General features: G+C 38.6%; 1 protein-coding gene across 3 annotated transcripts in view; it reads left to right on the forward strand.

Annotated features, from left to right (window-relative positions):
* The window catches only part of ARSB (arylsulfatase B), a 235441-nt gene that overhangs the window by 38428 nt on the left and 176934 nt on the right, over positions 1–20079 (forward strand). For all 3 annotated transcript variants that reach the window (XM_073234738.1, XM_073234740.1, XM_037000068.2), the window contains exons 3-4: positions 2725–2915; positions 9813–10020. In XM_073234738.1, the coding sequence (XP_073090839.1) occupies positions 2725–2915; positions 9813–10020 (399 nt within the window). The remainder of the gene's footprint in view (positions 1–2724; positions 2916–9812; positions 10021–20079) is intronic.

The raw sequence follows: 20079 nt of genomic DNA on the forward strand, positions 1-20079 counted from the left end.
CAGGATTTACATTCAACACTGAGATTTGAGATTTCTTATGTCCAGATAAATTTTAAAAGGGAGAACACTGTAAGAATCACATTATTTATAAGATAAATGAAAATCAGATGTTCAGGAAGAGGAAAGCATTTTCTGGCCCTTAGACTTGAGAGAAATTTCTCCTTTGGGAGAAGGTAAGATAGACAGCATCCTGAAAAACATCATTTTAGTAAAAAACGTGGTGGTTTTCTTGTAGATGTTTCTTGAGGCATTCATTTTTATTAGGGCCAGAGCACCAAAGGGCATTTCAGTAGAATGATTACACTGGGCCCAAACAGTGCAGATGAATTACACAGCTCTGTAGTGCCTTGTTGGATGCAAGGTTAAAGTTGAGATGCAAGGACAATCAGACATGAGACCACATGTGCTCCACCCCTGCCTGGGTCCTCCAGCAGATATCATTCATCAAGCATGGCATTCTTTCTGATGAACCTGGATATATCTTTAGTATCCTTAAATAGCTATTAAAAATTTGACTTGGGTGTAAAACCTCTTTGTCATCTCGGAAATTCCAGAGAAAAAAAACATCCTTTGACGATTTTCAGTCACTCCTTTGCTAAAAGATGGGTCAATACCTATGTTCTACCAAGAAGAAGGACTATAGATTGTTTCTTTCTTAAAGGCCAAATTATATATTTAAAAATTCATCTGGGAAAAAGGTAGAAATGATATCTTTTAATGAGAATTAAGAAGTCTAACCAGGATTTAGATGAACAGACAGAACTCCTCATTCATATGGAATGGAGACTTGCAGACAAGGAGCTTTTATCACTATTTTGACTTAGATATTCTGTTAAAAAGCAGTCAGCTGATTGTGGGACTGGTTGCACCACTCTAGGAAAACATAGAAACCATTCAATTATGCCCTTTAAATGGGTGACTTGTATGGTATGTGAATTACATATATCAATAAGACTATTAAATAAAGCAGAGATTTAGTTGTTCAAAAAGTATTTTCTCATGTTTTCCCAAAAAAGCATAGTTTGCCATCTTTAGGCTCTGAATATAAGTTCAAATTTGTGAATCACTGTTATGAGAAAAGTTCTATGTAATTGCCACATGGTTGCATGTTATTAGTTTGGACAAGTATGTGAATAAAGAGATCTATTTTGGAATCCTCCTATTGTAATATCATTTTAATATTTATATTCAGACTACTTTTAATCAAATATATCCTGTACATATATTCTCTGAAGTGATAGAAAGCTCATTTATAAATAAAGACCCTGAAGTGATATACTCGAACTCTAACATTCATAATCATTAAAAATCCCACATAGAGCACCAATGTCCTGGCCCCTCTAGCTACCCCTATAAGGGATGAAATTATTTTAATGGATATATTTCTTTATTACATATTAGTTAGCAGTTATATATATTTCCCTTTCTGTTGTATGGACAGAAGAAAATATCATTTAAAAAGTTATCTTAAGACCAAGGTATTCATTGTGTTTAGGACATTGAATCTATTGAATCGTGGAAAAAGACAAAATTAATGAAAAATGAATTAACTTATTATGTAAGATGTAAAGGCTTTTAATTGTGATTATACAGAACATGCAGGACTGGAAAAGGGGCTAGGTCAATTTTATCATCTTCATTTTAAGGTTAAAGGCCGTATTTATCAGGAGATAGCTCAGAGTCCAGCAAAGTTTATTTCTTTTTTGTAGCTTTTTGAGGTGTAATTCACATACTCCACAATTCACCCAATGAAAGTGTACAATTCAGTTATTTTTAATAAATTCACTGGGTTATGACTGTCATCACAATCCAGTACTAGAACATTTCCATAGCCCCCAAAAGAAGCTCCATGCCAATAGTGGTCACTCCCCAGTTTCCCTCAGCCCCTCCAGCCCTAGGCAACCACTAACCTACTTTTTGTCTTTATAGATTTACCTATTTCTTCTGGACACTTAATATAAATGGAGTCATGTAATACGCTTATTTTTTAGGGAAATATGGAGCATTTGCGGAAACAAGTCTTAATTGAAAAAAACCCATTTCTTTCCATGTTAAGTCTAACTTGTGGGATAGGCAGTTGATGCCATTTAAATTTGGGGTGTAACTGAGATTTGGGGTGTAGGTAGAAAAATGTAATTTCAGCGCTGAAGGTTTGATCTTTTGGCTCTGTTATGTCTGGAGATCCTGTTTGGAAAGATTCATGTCTTTCACCAGTGGGTGTCAGCATCTGACTAAAAATGATTCCTCCTAGAGCCGATTCTGTAAATGACCTTGAAGCCAGTTCCCCCCCAAGGTCAATATCAACATTATTTGAATTGTGTGTTCATTTATGTGATCACCTCAGACTAGAAACTTCTAACAAATCATATTAACCATGTACTATATTAGCCATTAGATAGCTTTAAAAGATTATGATGTTATCACCTTTACTGAATTTGAACTCTGATTTTTTCAAAGCATATTTACTTGGAATCACTCACTTTGAGAGTTACATTATAGAGCTTGTGTCCTGAAGACTTGACTGAGGAGTGGATTTGAATTTTTTTTGTCATAACATTTTAATGGCTTCTACCAAATATAGAGATGTTAAGAAATGGTTCTCTGATTGGCCTTGTTATTTGATTAGTCTTGTCATGGGTAATCAATTGCGTTATGCTAAAGCATTAGTTTGCTTAACAAGATTTATGCTATGCTAACTACTTTCATCTACCATTTTTGTCATAGGATATCTCCTAGGTAGTGAAGATTACTATTCTCATAAACACTGTACATTAATCTATGCTCTGAATGTCACACGATGTGCTCTTGATTTTCGAAATGGTGAAGAAGTTGCAATGGGATATGAAAATATGTACTCAACAAATATATTTACCGAAAGGGCTGTAGCCCTTATAACTAACCATCCACCAGAGAAGGTAAGTCTTGATTCTTCACTGATAATCAAAATCATTTAAAATAGTATCTCTTCAGATGAATGTAGGAAAAGGACACTGTTTTTTAGGAAAAATTAAATAAATCCTAGGGGAGAAGTTTCCAGATTTTAGAGTACATCAATATCAGCCTGGGAAGCTTGTTAAAAATAGAAATTCTAGGAGCCCATTAAGAGTTTGATTCATTAGGTCTTGGGGAAATCATATGTCAGCATTTTAAAGAAACTCCTTAAGGGTGATTCTGACTCAAATGGTACCCAAATCACACTTTGAGGAATACTTTGTCTATAGTGTTTTTGTAGAAATACGGTTTTATTATTTTGGTATATTGTGTACATGTGCTGTAAGTCACTAGTCAGTTGACTTTTTTAAATGATAGGCTATGTACAAGATGGGGTTTTTCATGGCAAACTTTCAGTTAAGAGATCAACAAATTTTAGGCTCAGGGCAAGTCCTCTTAACTTTGTATTCCCCTCTCCCTCCTACCAAGATTATTTAGGCCATTCTAGGTATTTTTCATTCCCATGTGAATTTTAGAATCAGCTGGTCAGTTTCTACCAAAAAAAGAGAGTGCCTGCTTGAATTTGGATTTCACTGAATCTATAGAACAATTTGGAGAGAATGAACTTCTTAACAATATTGAGTCATCCAATCTATAAACATGGTATAACAATGAGCCTGTTTTCCACATTTACCATTCTGAAGTGATTGTGTATATCACGTTCTGAGATCTTTTGACTTATCTGTAGGTGGAAATAGATAAGAGTCTGAATAGCCTTAAACATTTTTTTTGTTAACCTAGAGTTAGCCTCATGAGCTAAAATTTAAGCTAAATTCTCTGGATTTAACTTATACATGCCTTTAAAATTGTGTCATATATTGTGTTGTCAGATATTGGGCTCAAAGTATGCCTTCATGAAGAACTGTATTAGCACACCCATGAAATTAGCCCTTCAATATGACTGTGACATAGCAAATTACCAAATGTGCAGTGTTTTCTGGTTCATCCAATTTCCTGCATTTTGCCTCTTTGACAATAGCTGAAGGTCCTCAGTGTGGATCATAATTTGGATTCCAGCTTGTATACCTGTTCAGACTTGGTACCTGGCTGCTAACACCCTTTTTGACATATTTTCTTCCGGGCTCTACATTTGCCTACTCTAGCTCAGTACTGGGGTCTTCTCTGGTATCTCTCCACAGCTTTGCCCCTCTTGTGGCATTTTATCACTTTTATATGCTGGCTTCTTGGAGTGGCCATGCTTGCTGTGGGATATGGAGGAAACTGGAACATTTTTTCAGATATGTAGGCACAAGCAGATTTTAAATCTAGATCAAAGCCAGTGTTCTGATAGTTGGAAAGATAACTGCTAGATAATTGCCTTAAGTTCTCAGATTTCTTCTGTATGCTTGGCATTTTATAGATTAAGATAAAAACCCTAAAAACAAGGTAAGCTCCTAGGAAGATTATGATCCTTGTCCTCTCCTTTGAGAATAGGTATCATTTTACAGCTAAGCAAACTGGTTTAGAGAAGTTAAGTAACTTATTCAAGGACACAGAGCTATTGAGAGTCAGAATCAGAATTTAAGCACATACTGTTTGACTAGAGTTCAATGCAGTTAACAGGCCTCCCTAGTTCACAGCTAATGTCCAAGACCAGGAATTATGAGCCCCAGTATATGATTCAGCCTTATGGTTCCAATCCTGACAATATATTGGGATAATCTGGAGAGTTTATCAGTCATTCTAATTCCAAATTATTGGTCTTGGGTGGGACCCTGTCATTGGTACTTAACTACCCTTCTACCCCACCTCCTAGCAGTAATTCTGATGGGCAGGCACCACTGATTCTCCTCAAACACAGAGGGGCAAGTGCAAGCCATCTGCCTTTTACAGATTCACAATATAACCCTGCCTTAATCATTCAACAACTATAATATGCCTACAATAAAATTCCATTCCCACTATGCAACAAGAGAGTATTCTCTCACGGTGCCCATAACATTCGGCACTAAGAGGAAGCAGCTGGGGTGCAATAGTTCTTTGTGGGTGGGCTGCTTTATCTGGTGTAGTGGGGAAAGCACAGGAACTGAGGAAAATGAGACCCTAATAGTTCACAGGCCATCCAAACTAGTGTTACAGGAATGGTGGTGCTGCGAGCTAACAGGACGGAAATTGCCAGGTGAGGGGATGGTTATTTGCTCACAGTCTGAAGCATTACCCAGCATTCCCAACATCCTCTCAGTAAAGGTTCAAGTGCAGACATAGATGAGTGAAATAGTACTGAGTAATAGCCCCAGAATTTTTGTTTAAGGCAGTGAACATAGTTTACATTTTCAATTCTCAGTAAAATGATGCTTCACACAGTTCCAGTAGCTGTATTTCTCATCATTTTATTCCAATGGTGAATCTAATTCTGTGCTAATTTCTCAGGTGTTTGTTATAGACTGTAACATAGGCAACTTGTTTTAAGATGGAAATCATTAAAGAAATACACATGAAATATCCACAAGCTGAAAGCATATGGAGTTATTTTATAACAGAAACATAGTCAGTGCTGGACTCAGGGAGATACTGCTAATAGCTCCTGCACAGGTGTTGGCAAAGAATGTCTTCTGCCTTGTACAGGATAATTTCCTCAGTACGAACACTGCAGTGTGAAAGTAACATATTCCTTTTGGTTAAAAATAGCCCCCCTCCACACTTTGCAGAATAAAAATAAATGTTTTCTCACATTCCCAATCTACCAGCAGCTTCTTAAAGCAAATGTGAATTTCTAGTGGTAGACATATTTCCCTGGAATTTGGGAAGAAATGTTTCAATTTGGGAGTCAAACACAGAATAACATTTTTAAAACATATGCTTTTTCAATTTTTTAATATTTTAAATTATAAAAACATACTAACAAAATGAAAGTAAGATTTTCTTCTTGACTATAATCAGGTTTCTTAGATGGTGAGGGTATTTAGAGTATATATCTAAGGAGTTATATGACATAACAGGAAAGGGAAAAGAACCCTTAGCATCTTTTTAATATGCTAATAAATTTAGATAATGATGTCATACTTTCATGTAAAATTTAAACATTTGGTCATCAGTCACATCTAGGGTTCCATTTTATATTCCTAAGAAGCCTGAGAGGATTACAGTTAGGGTTGATATAAAGGTGGTAGCTGTAACCAGGTTGGTCAGAGTGGCCACCTGGACCTAGGAAGGAGCAAGGAGAGGGATCAGGGCCCAGCAGAAACCCAGAGATCCGTGGAGATCAAAGTTAGGTTCAGGAGTCCAGTGTCTCAAGCCAGGATGTCTGTACAGTCAGAATGGGCCCTCAGGTCTCAAGTGGTTGGGTTGGATCTCAAGTCAGTAGACTGCGTAGGGATTATGAGTCCATTACTAGGCTGGTGGCCGCTTGCTTTAAGCTAACAGTGAGCTGAGGCCGTGGTTGGCAGGTGTGGGACAATGGCTGTAGCTGTTCCCCAGGAGGCCTTAGGACATGTGGCTGCAGGTGTCTTGGCTGTGGTTAGATCACTTTACAGCCATACTTAATTGTTCTTGCCACTGGGCCACTGTGTAATATTAAGAACAGCACTCCAATTTTTTTCAGCTTGAATGTGGTATGAAATGCTGCACATCTGGCATAGTTGGGGAATGAGTTGTCTCATGAGTAAAGCTCACTGTGTGGGTGCTGAAACTTGGTTTTGCATTATTGGATGGAGGTGCTCTGTATTGCATTGGTCCTCCCCGCATGAAATGGGCTGTACTGTACATCATTCTGCCTCCTCCTGGTGACACAGAGCCATCCTATGTGTGTAAGGCTGCCGTAACTAACAGCCCTCAACTTCTGCTGATGAAATGGGACAGAAAGATAACTTGTTTTGTTCAAAGAATACTGTGACTGACACTTGTACGTTATTAGGACATGGCTGGCAGTTAGAGCAAGGTCTTTGCATGGCCTGTGACAGTTGCAAGACAGGCTGGGCCTCATCCCCCAGAGGTTTTTCACTTCCTCCTCTCACTTATGTTTGAACTAAGAGAACCCTGACCACTGGGAAAATGGGGGAAATTGCTGTAGTTTTATAATTTTAACCCCACAAGAGTGATAGCTCTGTCTTTAGCCACTAAGGAATAGTTATGGGAAGGATTTTCAGATCATTGTTTAACAAAGTGAGTAGAATGATTTCCATACTGAATACTTGTAAGACCCTTTATGGATGATCCCGGAATCGTTATTTTTTTCCCCGGTATGATTGTAAGAACTCTCCCTTGCCCTCACATCACCGCTAGGAATCACTTGCTGGCTGGGAATAGCCTGCCCTCTTTGCCCTGTCCCTCCTTCACCGTGTGGGTGGCTGTGTTGCTGCTGATGACCTGCATAATAAGCACATCTTCTTGGGCAGGGAGCTCCTTCTCTCCTTTCTCCAGCCCCGCCCACTGTAGAGAATCCAGACCAGGGTCACAAATTCCCATGTTCACAAGGGCCCGGCTGCTACCTAAGTAAGTGAAGTTGCTCAGGTAGAGCAGTGGGGAGTCTCTAGAAAACTAGAGAGCACTGGGAAGGGGGGTCTCTGTTTTACATGCTGCAGTCATTTGTTACCAGATGGAGTATGGGCATGGACTTGTCAGAAGTTCTGAGTTTTCAAGAAAATAAAAAGCCATACAAAACAGATTTTTTCATGTGGTATCTCCCAATTTTTAAGACTTTATATAGGCTGCAAATGGTTGTAGCCTTTCAGTTTTTAATCCTGTCCCCATCCAGACCTTGGCTGCTGGTGGGGTTGGCTTGCTCTAGTGCTGAAGAGCCAGACAGCTGCCCCTCTGCAGATGTGCACCACAGGGCCAGGTGGACCGATGCTCCTCCACGTCCTTTCCCCTCCCACCACCTCAGCCCAGGGTCCTTACCAGCCCCTGGGCAGGCAAGTGCTGGCATCCCCTTCACTGTGGTCTGGAGGAACACGGAGGTTCCACTTGTGGGGCTGGAGTGGGAAGTGTGTGTGTTGAGGGGAAATGGAGGCAGAGTGAAAGCAGTGTCAAGGCTGGTATTGCCTTTGGAGTTGGAATTTGGAGTGTTTTCCTGTGGAAATAATGTACAAATGAAGCATAGGTTCTGCACTATTATGGTTTTCATTCTGTCACCTACATCCTTAGTTAAATAGGTTTTAAAACTATGGCTATGCTACTTAACAGCTGTTTTTAACATTTTAGTTTTGGAGGAAAGATATTTCCTAGTTCCAAAGATCTGAACAATCTTATGGGTGTCTATTGGAGTCTCTATCAGTATACTCCTTACTCTGTCACAGGGATGTATAACACATAATTTGAAGCAGTTTATCAACAGTAATGAAGAAGTAATATGAGCTCCCTCTCCCAGGCTGCTTTCTAGCTTCTCCCCATTTGCTTATGAGTTTTAAATACCTCAGACACTTAAACAGAATTATATTTTTATTCTTGGGTGAACCAGTTGTCTGTTTGAGGGTTTTCAACTCATTAAAGAATTCTGCAGGAGCCCAATGAAGAGAGTGCCTCCAGCAAGGCTCATTAAAAAGGAAAGGCTGATCTGAAATACCACTGATGTTAAATGCTGTGAATTGATTAAGAGGTGGAATAAAATCAATGTATCACACTCATTAGTTTACAAGAATTATGTTGACCTTATGTTCGGTCCTAGATCAAGTGTGTGGTGTTTACTTGTTTTCTCATAGAAGTATGAAAACTCCCTAAGCTTATCCTGAAAGATGGGAACTTATTTTTCAGCTAAAGCAGAAAGCTAATGCATCTGTTGGTACATATTTGCTCTGTAATAGTGAGTTCCAACAGGAAATTGCTCTGCAATTAATATTGAAGCATAGTGTAGAACCTATTCTTCATTTGTACAATGAACTTGGGCAAGTCATATAATACAACCTTTTAAGCCTTAGTTAATTCATCTGTACAATGGGTATAACTTAAGGTGGTTTTGAGTATTACATGAGACAGAGTATTTAAACTACTGTCATAGTATCGAGCACACAGACAACACTTAGTATATGGTTGTTATTATTGGTATCATTATTATTATTTGAATCAGAGCCTTCTAGGCCATTTGAGGACTAAAGCTTTTAATTTTTTATCTTGTGTCTTTTGTTACATTTTTTAACATCTTTGTTGATGTTAATAATTCACATGCCAGAAAATTCACTCATTTAAAGTATACAATTCAATAGTAAATTCACAGGTGTGCAACCATCACCACAATGTAATTTAAAACATTTTCATCACCCCAAAAAGAAACCTTGTAGCTAGCTGTCAGCAGTTACCCACCATTCTTGCCACCCCCTCCCCCAACTCTCTGCAGCTCCAGGCAACCATTAATCTACTTGCTGTCTGTGCTGGGTCATATGGTAACTATGTTTAAAAATTTCAGAAACTGCCAAATTTTCAAACAGGCTGCACCATTTTATAGTCCCATCACAGTGAATGAGGGTTTCAATTTTTCTACATCCTTAGTAACACTTATTATTTTCTGTTCTTTAAATTACAAGCATCATAGGGGATATGAAGTGGTATCTCAGTGTGGTTTGGATTTACATTTCCGTACTGACTGAGGTTGAGCATCCTTTCATGTGCTTATTGTTACTGGCCATATGTGTATTTTCTTTAGAGAGATGTCTATTCATACTCTTTGACCATTTTGTAATTGGGTTAATTGTCCTTTATTATTGAGCTGTAAGAGTTCTTCATAAATTCTGGATACAAGTCCCTTACCAGATACATGATTTACAAGTACATTCAACCCATTGTGTGGGTTGTCTTGGTATTGCTTTTACTAATTGATAAATATGGACCTTTCTTTAGATATTTAATGCTTCCGTGCCCTCTTAACTGATTTGCACAAATTCTCTTTCCAGCCTTTATTTCTATACCTTGCTCTCCAGTCTGTCCACGAGCCCCTTCAAGTCCCTGAGGAGTACCTGAAGCCATATGACTTTATCCAAGATAAGAATAGGCATTACTATGCAGGAATGGTGTCCCTTATGGATGAAGCAGTGGGAAATGTCACTGCAGCTTTAAAAAGGAATGGGCTATGGAACAACACGGTGTTCATCTTCTCCACAGGTAAGTCTGTCAATAGGAAAATCATCTCTTGGCAAAGCCTAGGACGTGGTATTCGATAAACAGAATGAAGACAAATTGGAGCATGTAGAAGTTCCTTATTAAAATAAATGCTAAGTGCAAGAGTGGAGACATGGTAATAATGGATAGAAAAATGTGTCTTAAGAAGGAAAAATAGGCCTTCCCCCTCTTCCTTCAGATATCAGAATATTCTGGAAGTATGCTCGAGAACAAGCACTCGCTAACTGAGTAACTATGAGTGGACATCACTCATATGTAGGGCAGCTGGGCCATGTATCCCTGGAGCAGCTTATTCTCAGCAATCTCAACAGTCTAGGCATCCTCTGTCAACAGGACTCTGGCTGCCTAGAGCAGCCTCTGTATTAGTGCAAAGACACAGATTGTGACATTAAGAAGACATAAGAAATGGAGCCATTTAAATCTAGGCTAGTCTCCAAGTATAGATTTTTTGTATTAAGATTGTTCTGACAATAAAAGTCATTCATGTTCATTACAGCAAAAACAGAAAAGAAGAAGGAAGAAAGAAAATTTTTGAAAATCATTTTCATTATGAATTATGACAATGTCTTTCTGATTCCTAATCTGTAATATATGTGAATTTTTTTTTTTCCTGTCTCAAATACATAGTTTTCTAAAATTTCCCTTTAATGTGCTTTGGGTATAGATCTCAGTTTATGCATTATGCTGAATACTCTTACTCATCTGAGTACAGATACTTTCTATTTGAAAATGGATATCTTTTTTTATGGGTAATTTTAGTGTATTATTTATTTCAGAATTGTTTGGCCCTCCATCCCACTTGTTTCCTATGCTCCCTTTACAAAACTCCTGTTATTTGGATATTGGACCAATCTTGCAATTTTCTTAGTTTTAGTTCCCTCTCATATTTTCTTTATTTTTCTTCTATTATTTGGGAAATTTCCTTGTCATTATTTTGTAACCTTTCTGTTGAAACATTCATTGCAACCACCATATTTAAGAAATCTCTTTTCTGAGGACTCCTTTTTTTTTATAAAGTTATATTTTTACTTTATGTGTAATAATTTCTTTTTCCAAAGTCTGTGCTCTTAACCACTAATTTTATATATGTGTGAGTATGTGTGTAGGTATGTGTATACATATATGTACTGGTATGTATGTATGTGCATGTGTACATATACACATTTTAAAGTTTGTACTCCCACATTGTTTTTCTCCCATCTAAGGTCATTTGTATCTTTTTTTTGGTCTGTCTTTCATGAAGGAGGCTTTCTCAAATCCTAGGGGTCCTTGGCTAAAACCTAAAAATTTGAATGGAAACTCCAAGGGTGAGGATAGGACTTGTCTTCTGGTGAGTTTTACTGAAAAGTGACTGTAAAGGGTGTGAGGTGACATGTTGAGGAATTAATCTAAGTATTCTACTCATAGCTTTTTGTTGTTGCTTTTTTTTTTTTGAGCTGTTTTGTTTTACTTTGCTTTTAATTAGGTGTGGTTATTGAGTCTACCTTCTATTCCATGCTTACTATGTGTGGGACATAGTTTTAAGTGCTTTACATGAATTAGTTCAGTTGATCCTCACAATAATTCTCACAATGACTGTTATTATCCCATCCTGCAGATGTGAAAAGTAAAGTGCAAAGAAGCTAAGTAACTTGGGCAAAGTTGCACAGCCAGGTAGAATCAGACGTCAGCCTTTCTGGCTCCTCTGCAGTCTCCTGTTTCTGAGATGATGCCAATGATGATCTGGTTGTTCTTACTGGACCTCATGATATATAGCAAAGCTTTCCCCATAAATTGCTACAATATTCACCATTTGAGGAGCCTGGCAGGGCCAGGGGTAGCATCCACCCTAAGCAGCCTTGTTCAGTTGCTTTAATGTTACATAAATAGTATAATTTTCTAAGTATGCCCTGCTGTGAAAAATGTTGAATATAACATGTTTCTCTCCCCTGTCTGCAAAACCTACCCATCATAAAAGAGGGGCATCTTCTACCGAAGTCCTTACAAGATCTCTCATATTCTGAGAGTGTTTCTGAATTTATTTTGCTTTGAACATCCTGCTAAAGCACTCTGATCAGCACTGGTATTGTGTGATTATAGAAGTCACTAAAAAGAATCATTGAGAAAGGAGCCAAGACATTTAGTACTGATTTAGTAATTATTCATGTAAAATGACCTCACAGTTGCAGGAATTTGAAGTTATAAGTTTATAAGACAACTCTATGTTGTAGAGATCATAATTATATAGCTTAAGGAGAAGTGATTTCCTGAAATGAAAGAATATGTGGATTAATGTATCATATACAGACTGAAAAGTGCCCAGGTAGAAATGAAGACGGAAAACTGTTAAATATCTCAGAGTGGCTCCTGTGACAATAGATATTAATTCAAGGGTGCATGGAAAGAGATGGAATAAAATTTTTTCATGATATGTAAGAGTGGAAAAAAAGTATTTTCAGATTTTTTATTATATGATTTTAGGTGTGTATACATAACTATATTTTAAATATACTTTTGACTATTTCATAAATATCCATAATATATTATTTATTCAAGCTGGCAAAAATAATTTTTTATTTTTTTTATTTTAAATTTTTAATTTTCTCGCTGAGAAGATGAGGATTACTTTATAAAGGCTGTCTTATAGTCTCACACTATGATATATGAATCGGTACGTTAATCTTGGACTGTAGTTGCTTTGTTGGGCTAAATCCATCTCGTGTACGTACTTTTATTATACTGTGGAATTCAGTTTGCTCAGGTTTTATTTGTTTATCTGTATCAATTCAGAAGTGACAACTGGGTTGGTGGCTTCCTTTCTCTTTGTTATGTTTTTCTTGATTATGCTTGCTTCAGAAAATAGTTTGCATGACTTTTCCATCTTTTCTGTTTTGGAATCATTTGTAGATTGAAAGTTCTCTGGTTAAGCTGGTCCCCAGAACCTTTTCTGGAGGTGTTCAAAAAAAGGAATTATCTCCATAGTTTAAATTTTTTGCTGAAATTATGTCTAGGTGTGAGTTTTAAAAATATTTAAAAATTAATTTTGCCTGAAATATATGAGCCCTTTGATCTGTATGCTGAGATTATTTTTTACTCCAGGAAGTTTTCCATGTTCATACTTTATTGCTTCTGTTCTGCTCAACTTATTTCCCAAAAATATCTTTAATTAGTAGGTTGAGTCACTGATTGAGCTTTTCTTAGATCATTTTCAGTTTCTTGTCCTTTTCCTCAGTCTTCTGGAGTACCTCTGCATTAGACATTTTTGCAATTTTAATTCTGCTCTTTAATGTCTCCAATGTAGGTTATGATTTCTTGGATTTTTAGTTTTATAGTCTATTCTTTGCCTCAGTCAGTTCTCTTTACTTTGAAACTTATGAGTATAATAATAATAATAATAATAATAATGACTACCATTTATTAGATATTTACCACATGCCCAGGTCCTGTCCAGTGCCTTTCGCATGTTTTCTCACCATTGGTCATGTTGTAAGCATTAAAGGTCAAAGTAACCTTATGAAATAGATTTCTTTATCCCCATTTTATAAATGAAGAAACCAAAACTTAACGAGGGTAACTGATTTGCCCACGGTTGCTGCTGTGGTCTGAATGTTTGTGCCCACTTGAAAGCCCCTGTGGTGGTGGTGGTGGAGGTGGGGCCTTTGGAAGGTGATCAGGTCCTGAGGGTGGAGGCCTCAGGGGTGAGATCAGTGCTTATGAGAGACCCGGAGAGCTCCTGGTGCTTTCCTCCATGTGAGGATGCAGTGAGAAGGCTCTGGCCATGAGGCAGGAAGAAGCCTCACCAGAAGGCGACCTGCTGGTGCCTTGGTCATGCCTTGCCAGTCTCCACAACTGTGAGAAATGAGCTAGTGGTGTTTGAAAGCCAACCCTTCTGTGGTATTTTGTTATAGAATAGAACTTTCCTAAAATCTTCATTTCTGTAGTAAATCATTACCAGCTATATATTCTTCCTCTGAGTATAAGCAGTGAAGGGTCTGTCCACACAGAGTGCACGGCTACCTCTTGGCCACTGGTCACTGTTCCCTGTTAGTTTCTCCTCGGATCTGTGCCTTAAAGTCACGTCCATGCACATAACCCCTCTGTTTCCTGGTGGCCCTTAGGCGTTGAGTCTTCTGTGTTCCAGACTGACCTGTGGAACGGACTGACCTACCTGACATTCTGGCTACCATGTTCTTTACAGGCTAAATGAACCCCAGCATGCATAGCTCCCAGACTCCTCCTGTCTCCATTCCTTCAGGGCCTTACTTTTGGGGGCATTTTCCAGGACACAGTGTGTCCCACTGCCAGACCCTTTTCTTCTACCCATGGTTTCTGGGATTTGTAATCTCTAATTGCATACAGAAAGTTGAGGAGGTAGTAATTCTCTGGTCATGTCAAAACTTAGCACTGTCCCCTCCAGGCTGCCTTCCTGCCTTTTTCTGGTAGGCGGAGTGGCTCTGTGTCATGATGCAAGCAGGAGGCCGGCCCTTGCTTCTTCAGCCCAGCTTCTTTCATCTTACAGTTTATGTAAATTATTCCAAGATTCTCTGGGGTTATAGATTGTCCACCAGTGCTGGTTTCTCACATTATGATGAGTTTTCATCTTATTCTAACTCATCACAATGCGATGTTATTCATCTTATTCTGTGTCTGCAGTACTTGAGCACAATATTGGCTAAGAGAGGTGGCAATGGCGGCCATTAGGAAGACAACATTTTAACCTGTTTCCTATCACAATGGCTGTCTCTGGTTGCTGAACTCCAGGAATCTTCACAGAAGTCTGACCCTGAGTAAAATGAGCTAAAATGAAAGCCAACTCTGAAGCAACTAGATCATAAATTAAAACAAGAAAAACTGATTGTAAAGCCCTGAAGAGAAAATAGTAATTGATCTCAACATCTTTATACAGCTATTATATATTTATATTAACTCCTATCAGAATAATCAGTTTTCACTTACATTTAGATGAGAGTTTGACTATAAGGAGAGACCTAATTTGCAGTTCTGCCTCTGGAGACATTTTCTGTGTTTATTGACAATTTCATTGCCTGGAGCAGAATTTTATATTGCTATAATGGTGTGATTAAAATCCAAGGAAACAGGACCTGGATCTGACTGATTATAGTGAGTCATTTCTTCCAGTTTTCTTACCTTCACTTAGTACTGCTCTTCTTTATAACCATGAAAATACTGGTGCACACAAATGAATAAATGCTGAACCCATTAGTATAGAAGACCCTGAAACAAACTAGCTTCTTTCACTTACATTTAGTGAAAGGGAGAAGCAAAGACATATTTTTTTAGGTTCAGATGTTTGGGGAACCTGACTTTTTTCTTTTATCCCCTTTTATAATCTGAGGGAGGTCCATGAGGCTTCTCATTCCTTGTCATCCTCCTCTGAGCACTTAAGGGAGTTAATTCTCAGTGTGCTGTCTGGGGACCACCCACAGCAGTTGACTGTTAGTTAGAAATGTAGTTTCTGAGGTGAAAGCTGCACAACATTGTGAACATACTAAATGCCACTGAATTGGACACTCTAAAATGGTTAATTTTATATTATGTGAATTTCACCTCAATTAAAAAAAATACAATTTCTCAGCATCTATTACACTTACTGAATCAGAAACCCTGAGGTCTGAGCCTTTGAATCTCCATTTTTAACAAAATCCAGGTGACTCTTTTGTACACAGAAATTTGGGAACCTCTAATCTAAGGTAACTTTTTCAAACCTTTGGAATTTAACCTAATGGGGAGTGTGTGTGTGTGTATAAATGTGTGTGTGTGTATACATAAATTATTTAAATAGTTTACATAAATATATTATACATATGTACAGGAATATTCATAGATATGTATATAGTTGCCAGAAACAAACTGGGTTTGAAGTTCATCTTACCCTAGGTGTTTTCATTTCAGGTAAATACACCCATTGCAAAAAACAGACTCTTGAAAAAAGTGAATAAGAAAACTTTTAATTTAAATTATTCTGCACTTCATACCCTTACTTATCTAAATTACCATCTCGATAGATTAATAGCTTTTTACAGTGTGTGATTATTAGTGCTATTAAAAAATATTGCTTGTCTCATTACAAACATAATATTCTGTTCTTTTTATACAATGATGACCATTCTAATCCCTGTCTGATAGGATACAACCAGAGTTGAAGTCCAAGCTTTCCTGCCAATCAGTTATATAGACTCTGTCCTCAGTTTCATTATCTATCCAATGGCAAGTTGGCCGATCATTTATTCACCCAGTCTCTCATTGCAGACAGAAAGATAAATAGGACATGGCTTCAGGCCTTCGGAATCTCCAAGTGTGGAGAGGCAGGCAAGCCAGTGTGTCGTTACAATGTGTTGGAAGAGCATTTGGATGCTGCCTCGTGTGCCACGTGCACATAGAGCACCTACCAGAGCCCAGGGGTCTGGAGAGGCTTTCTGAGATTTAACGGCTGGGAATGAGTTGGCCAGATAAACAGCGTGCAGGTAGGGAGGAGACCTGGCAGTGTTTTCAGCTGTGAGAGGGGAATGTGCCAAGCGCAGAGAGGAGAGGGCAGTTCTGTAGGTGGCCTGGCAGGGCTGGAGCCCAGAGTGCAGGTGCGGATGGCACAGTGGTGGCTGGGGCATGACTGGAGAGCCAGCTCTGGAGGGGCCTGTGTATGTGCAGGAAGGAATCTTGGAGGTACTCTGAAGGCAGGGAGGCATGGAAAGGTTTTAAGTGGGGATCAAATTTCCATTTTAGGCTCCAAAGTGGAGGCAGGCAGACCTTTTAGGAGGCTTACAGTAAAGAGGGGCAGGAAGACTAGGAGGGCCTGAATAAAGACAGAGGGAAAATTGGTGAAGAAAAAAGGACAGAATTAAGAAATACATGGGAGAGCTGGGACCAGTGGATCTTAAATGTTCTTGTTAATAGTGAAGTTGATGGTTCTGTAATTCTGTGTTTTCAGAACTAGTCCCTGCTGGTGATGGCCTTTGGTGGAGCTGTCCCCTCAGTTGGCATTGGGATCATTTGCAGAGAGCTGGAAAGAGCTGCCCAAGCCAGTGCCCATGTAGTGGCAGAGCAGTAGATTATAGTCCGTTTCAGACTGGGGTGGGAGTCTGCAACAGTATTCAGAAATGGCTTTGCTTGTCAGAGTGACTTGAGGGTGGAGTTATTTGAAGGACAGGCACCTGTGATGCAGACATGTCCTGACACAAACATCAGGCAGCACTACCACTCGGGGACATTGACCAGATCCTGGGCATCATTTCTAGCTGAACAGACCGAATAACTTACTACAGAGCTTAGACTTATTTATTATCTGAGCTTTCACAAATTATATATCATTTAATATCTTAAACAGAGCAACAAAGAATCAGAGCTAATTCTTCTAAACCTTATATCCCTTTCTTTCTCATATATTGAATTTCCTTAAAGACTGGTGCTGGCAAAAGGACAACTTCACAGTTTAAATGTACTTACTCGATTGGGAGACTTATAAATATAGAAATTCTGTGCCAGGAGCAAAGTAATCTGACTGCTGGCAAACCAATCTCACAACGTTCTACAAATACTTAAATGCATTTCTGACAAAGCTAAGGAAAACCTGTTAGGTGAATAAGTCATATTCTGTGTCCACACTTTGCCTTTACAATTATCCCTTTATTTAACATATCTATCACAGAGTGATATAAAAATATGTGGCTCAAAACTCTTAGACTCGGTCTTCTCCCCAGCCAGAAGTCATTAATCCATTCACTTTTTAGATTTTATATGCTAATGTCCTGCTGAAAGCATGTTGGGTTACTTTAAAATTTTATTAGTGATAGGCAGTAAGGCATACAGATGTGTTGATTGTTTTATTGAGAGATAATAATAGGCAATACATTTCAAAGGCCCCCAGAACAAAGTCTTGTGTTTGTATTTCTCTGTGACAAACCATTCAATCCAGAAGCCCAGAGCCCAAGGCGAGAAGGCTGCTCAAGTCCCCATGATTATCGGATCATCAGTGTTTTATTCTATTGCTTATTACATGCTGTAATACTGTATTTTGGTATTATGATTTGAATGATAAAAAAATTGTTTTCTAGCATGAGAAACATGAAATAATCTTTATTTTCTCACTTATATGAGAAGTGGCTTTTCCCTAAATTTATAATTAATGGAAGATATATATTGAACTGAGTAAGTTTATTGACTGAATTACCAGGAGCTTTCCAATTTGTTTGGGTTTATTTTCTCCTCTTGTTTTGCATTCCATTTTAAAGGCCATATTTAAGATAGATCAATTTCTTGTATTGTACATTCTCCCAGAACTCATTGGATCCCAAATTCCCTGTGAGGGGGGAAGCATGTTGTGTTGGACAGGCTGTGCTGGAGGCTGAAGCGAGGTGAAAAGTAGGTTCTGTATAGAAATTTTCACATAAGAACCAGTCACAGCCAGAGGAAGGGGCCAAATAAAGTCAGGTTACCCCCAGCAGTAGATGTGGGTACACAGCAGGCAGCTGAGGATGAAAGAGGGTACTAACTGGCCTAGGAATTACCAGTTTATAGATTGGCAGAAAGTAGATTGTGTTTCACATGTTTTTGGCCTGGAATGTTTTTTGTATCAATGTCATTAATAATAGATGGAAGATACAAATTTAGATCTTAAAGGATGGACTAGTATTTTCAGTTCCAAAACAAAAGACATATTGTTTATACTCATATCTTCCAGAATAAAAATTATTTTGTACTAGTTTTTTTAAGGAAAAAAAAATTGAGAGTGGCTAAATTTTAGCTACTAAAAACCCAGTCTAATTCTTCCCCATTTACTCTCCACATGTGAAGTTCTCCTTGAGCCAGTGGTCTCTGCTGTGCATATGTGTGGACTATATTTGAAGCAAGACATTTACTCAAAAATTAGAGTTCCAGGGGCCAGCTTTTGCGAGTATTCTGTCCCAGATTCCTCTCTACTTGTAGTTTATACAATGATTGCTGTGGCTTTCTAACTTGATCTGAAGCCCTCTCTTGGTCAGCTGATGAAAGGCTGCTGTCTCTTTCCCTCCCAGGAGCTCATGAAGACTTGCTCTTCTGTGGAGGGCCTGGGAACCGGTGCAGAGCTCTTTGTGGGAGATAGCCCTGCTGTGCTTGGCCTCAAACAGGCTGCTCATCCTTTGCTTTCAGAAGCATGAGATCCCCCCGCCAGGCCTAGAAATGATAATAAAAATATATTTGGAAAATTCCCATTGCTTCTTTTGCTGACCTTGGCAGTAAGGTACAAAGCGTCCACAAAATGCTGCAAACAGAAATTCTGCCTTCCAGGCTTATTCCCTTCTAACAGAAAAATCCTTAACCTTGTGGGGCTGTTTTTTCATGTTTTCTTAATGAGAAAATATTTCAGAGATTATTGGCACCACAGGTTTATTCCTTTCCTGTGGTTTCACTCTTAACCAACTATAATCTCTCTGATCTCTTTTCTATTTTTCTTTCACAGTATGAGCCACATCCAATCAACCTCCTGTAGGATGACTGTTACAAGTACAGTGAATTTTTTTTTTGTCATTTCCACCCCAGAGCACTTCTGGTTTGTGTGGATTTTTAAAAACTAAGGACTGTTTCAAAAATTTTAACAGACTTTAAAAATGGCATTCACTGCAGTGAAGACTACCAAGAAAAAGAGTTGTAGCTCTGTCCTCAAAACAGCTTGTGGTCTGGTGACATATTCCACCATATACCGACATATACAAATTAGTAAAAGTGTAAAAGAAGTGGGGGTGAGGGGAGAAGGGAGTGCTGTGTTTGGACTGAGAATGCTAGCTTTATGCAGCCACTTTAAAATACCACGTTGGTATCTTGTTTGATGTTAAAAGGTCCCTATCAAGTCCAAAGGTACTTGAAAGGAAAGGAGCGACACACAGCAGCAATTCACTGGAGAATTCCGCTTTATTAGGGAAAGGTGCTGGGTTATATAGGAAGGGGCATGAATTGATTGAGGTGTCACTTCTACGGGGCTGGTGGCTGTTGGCTAGGTGCTGGGATTGGGAGGGGAGCGAGAGGTGATTGGGCTTCAGGTGGCACCGGCGGGAACCGAGGACCCCCGAA

This window comes from Manis javanica, chromosome 1 (assembly GCF_040802235.1).
Source record: "Manis javanica isolate MJ-LG chromosome 1, MJ_LKY, whole genome shotgun sequence".
NCBI lineage: Eukaryota > Metazoa > Chordata > Mammalia > Pholidota > Manidae > Manis > Manis javanica.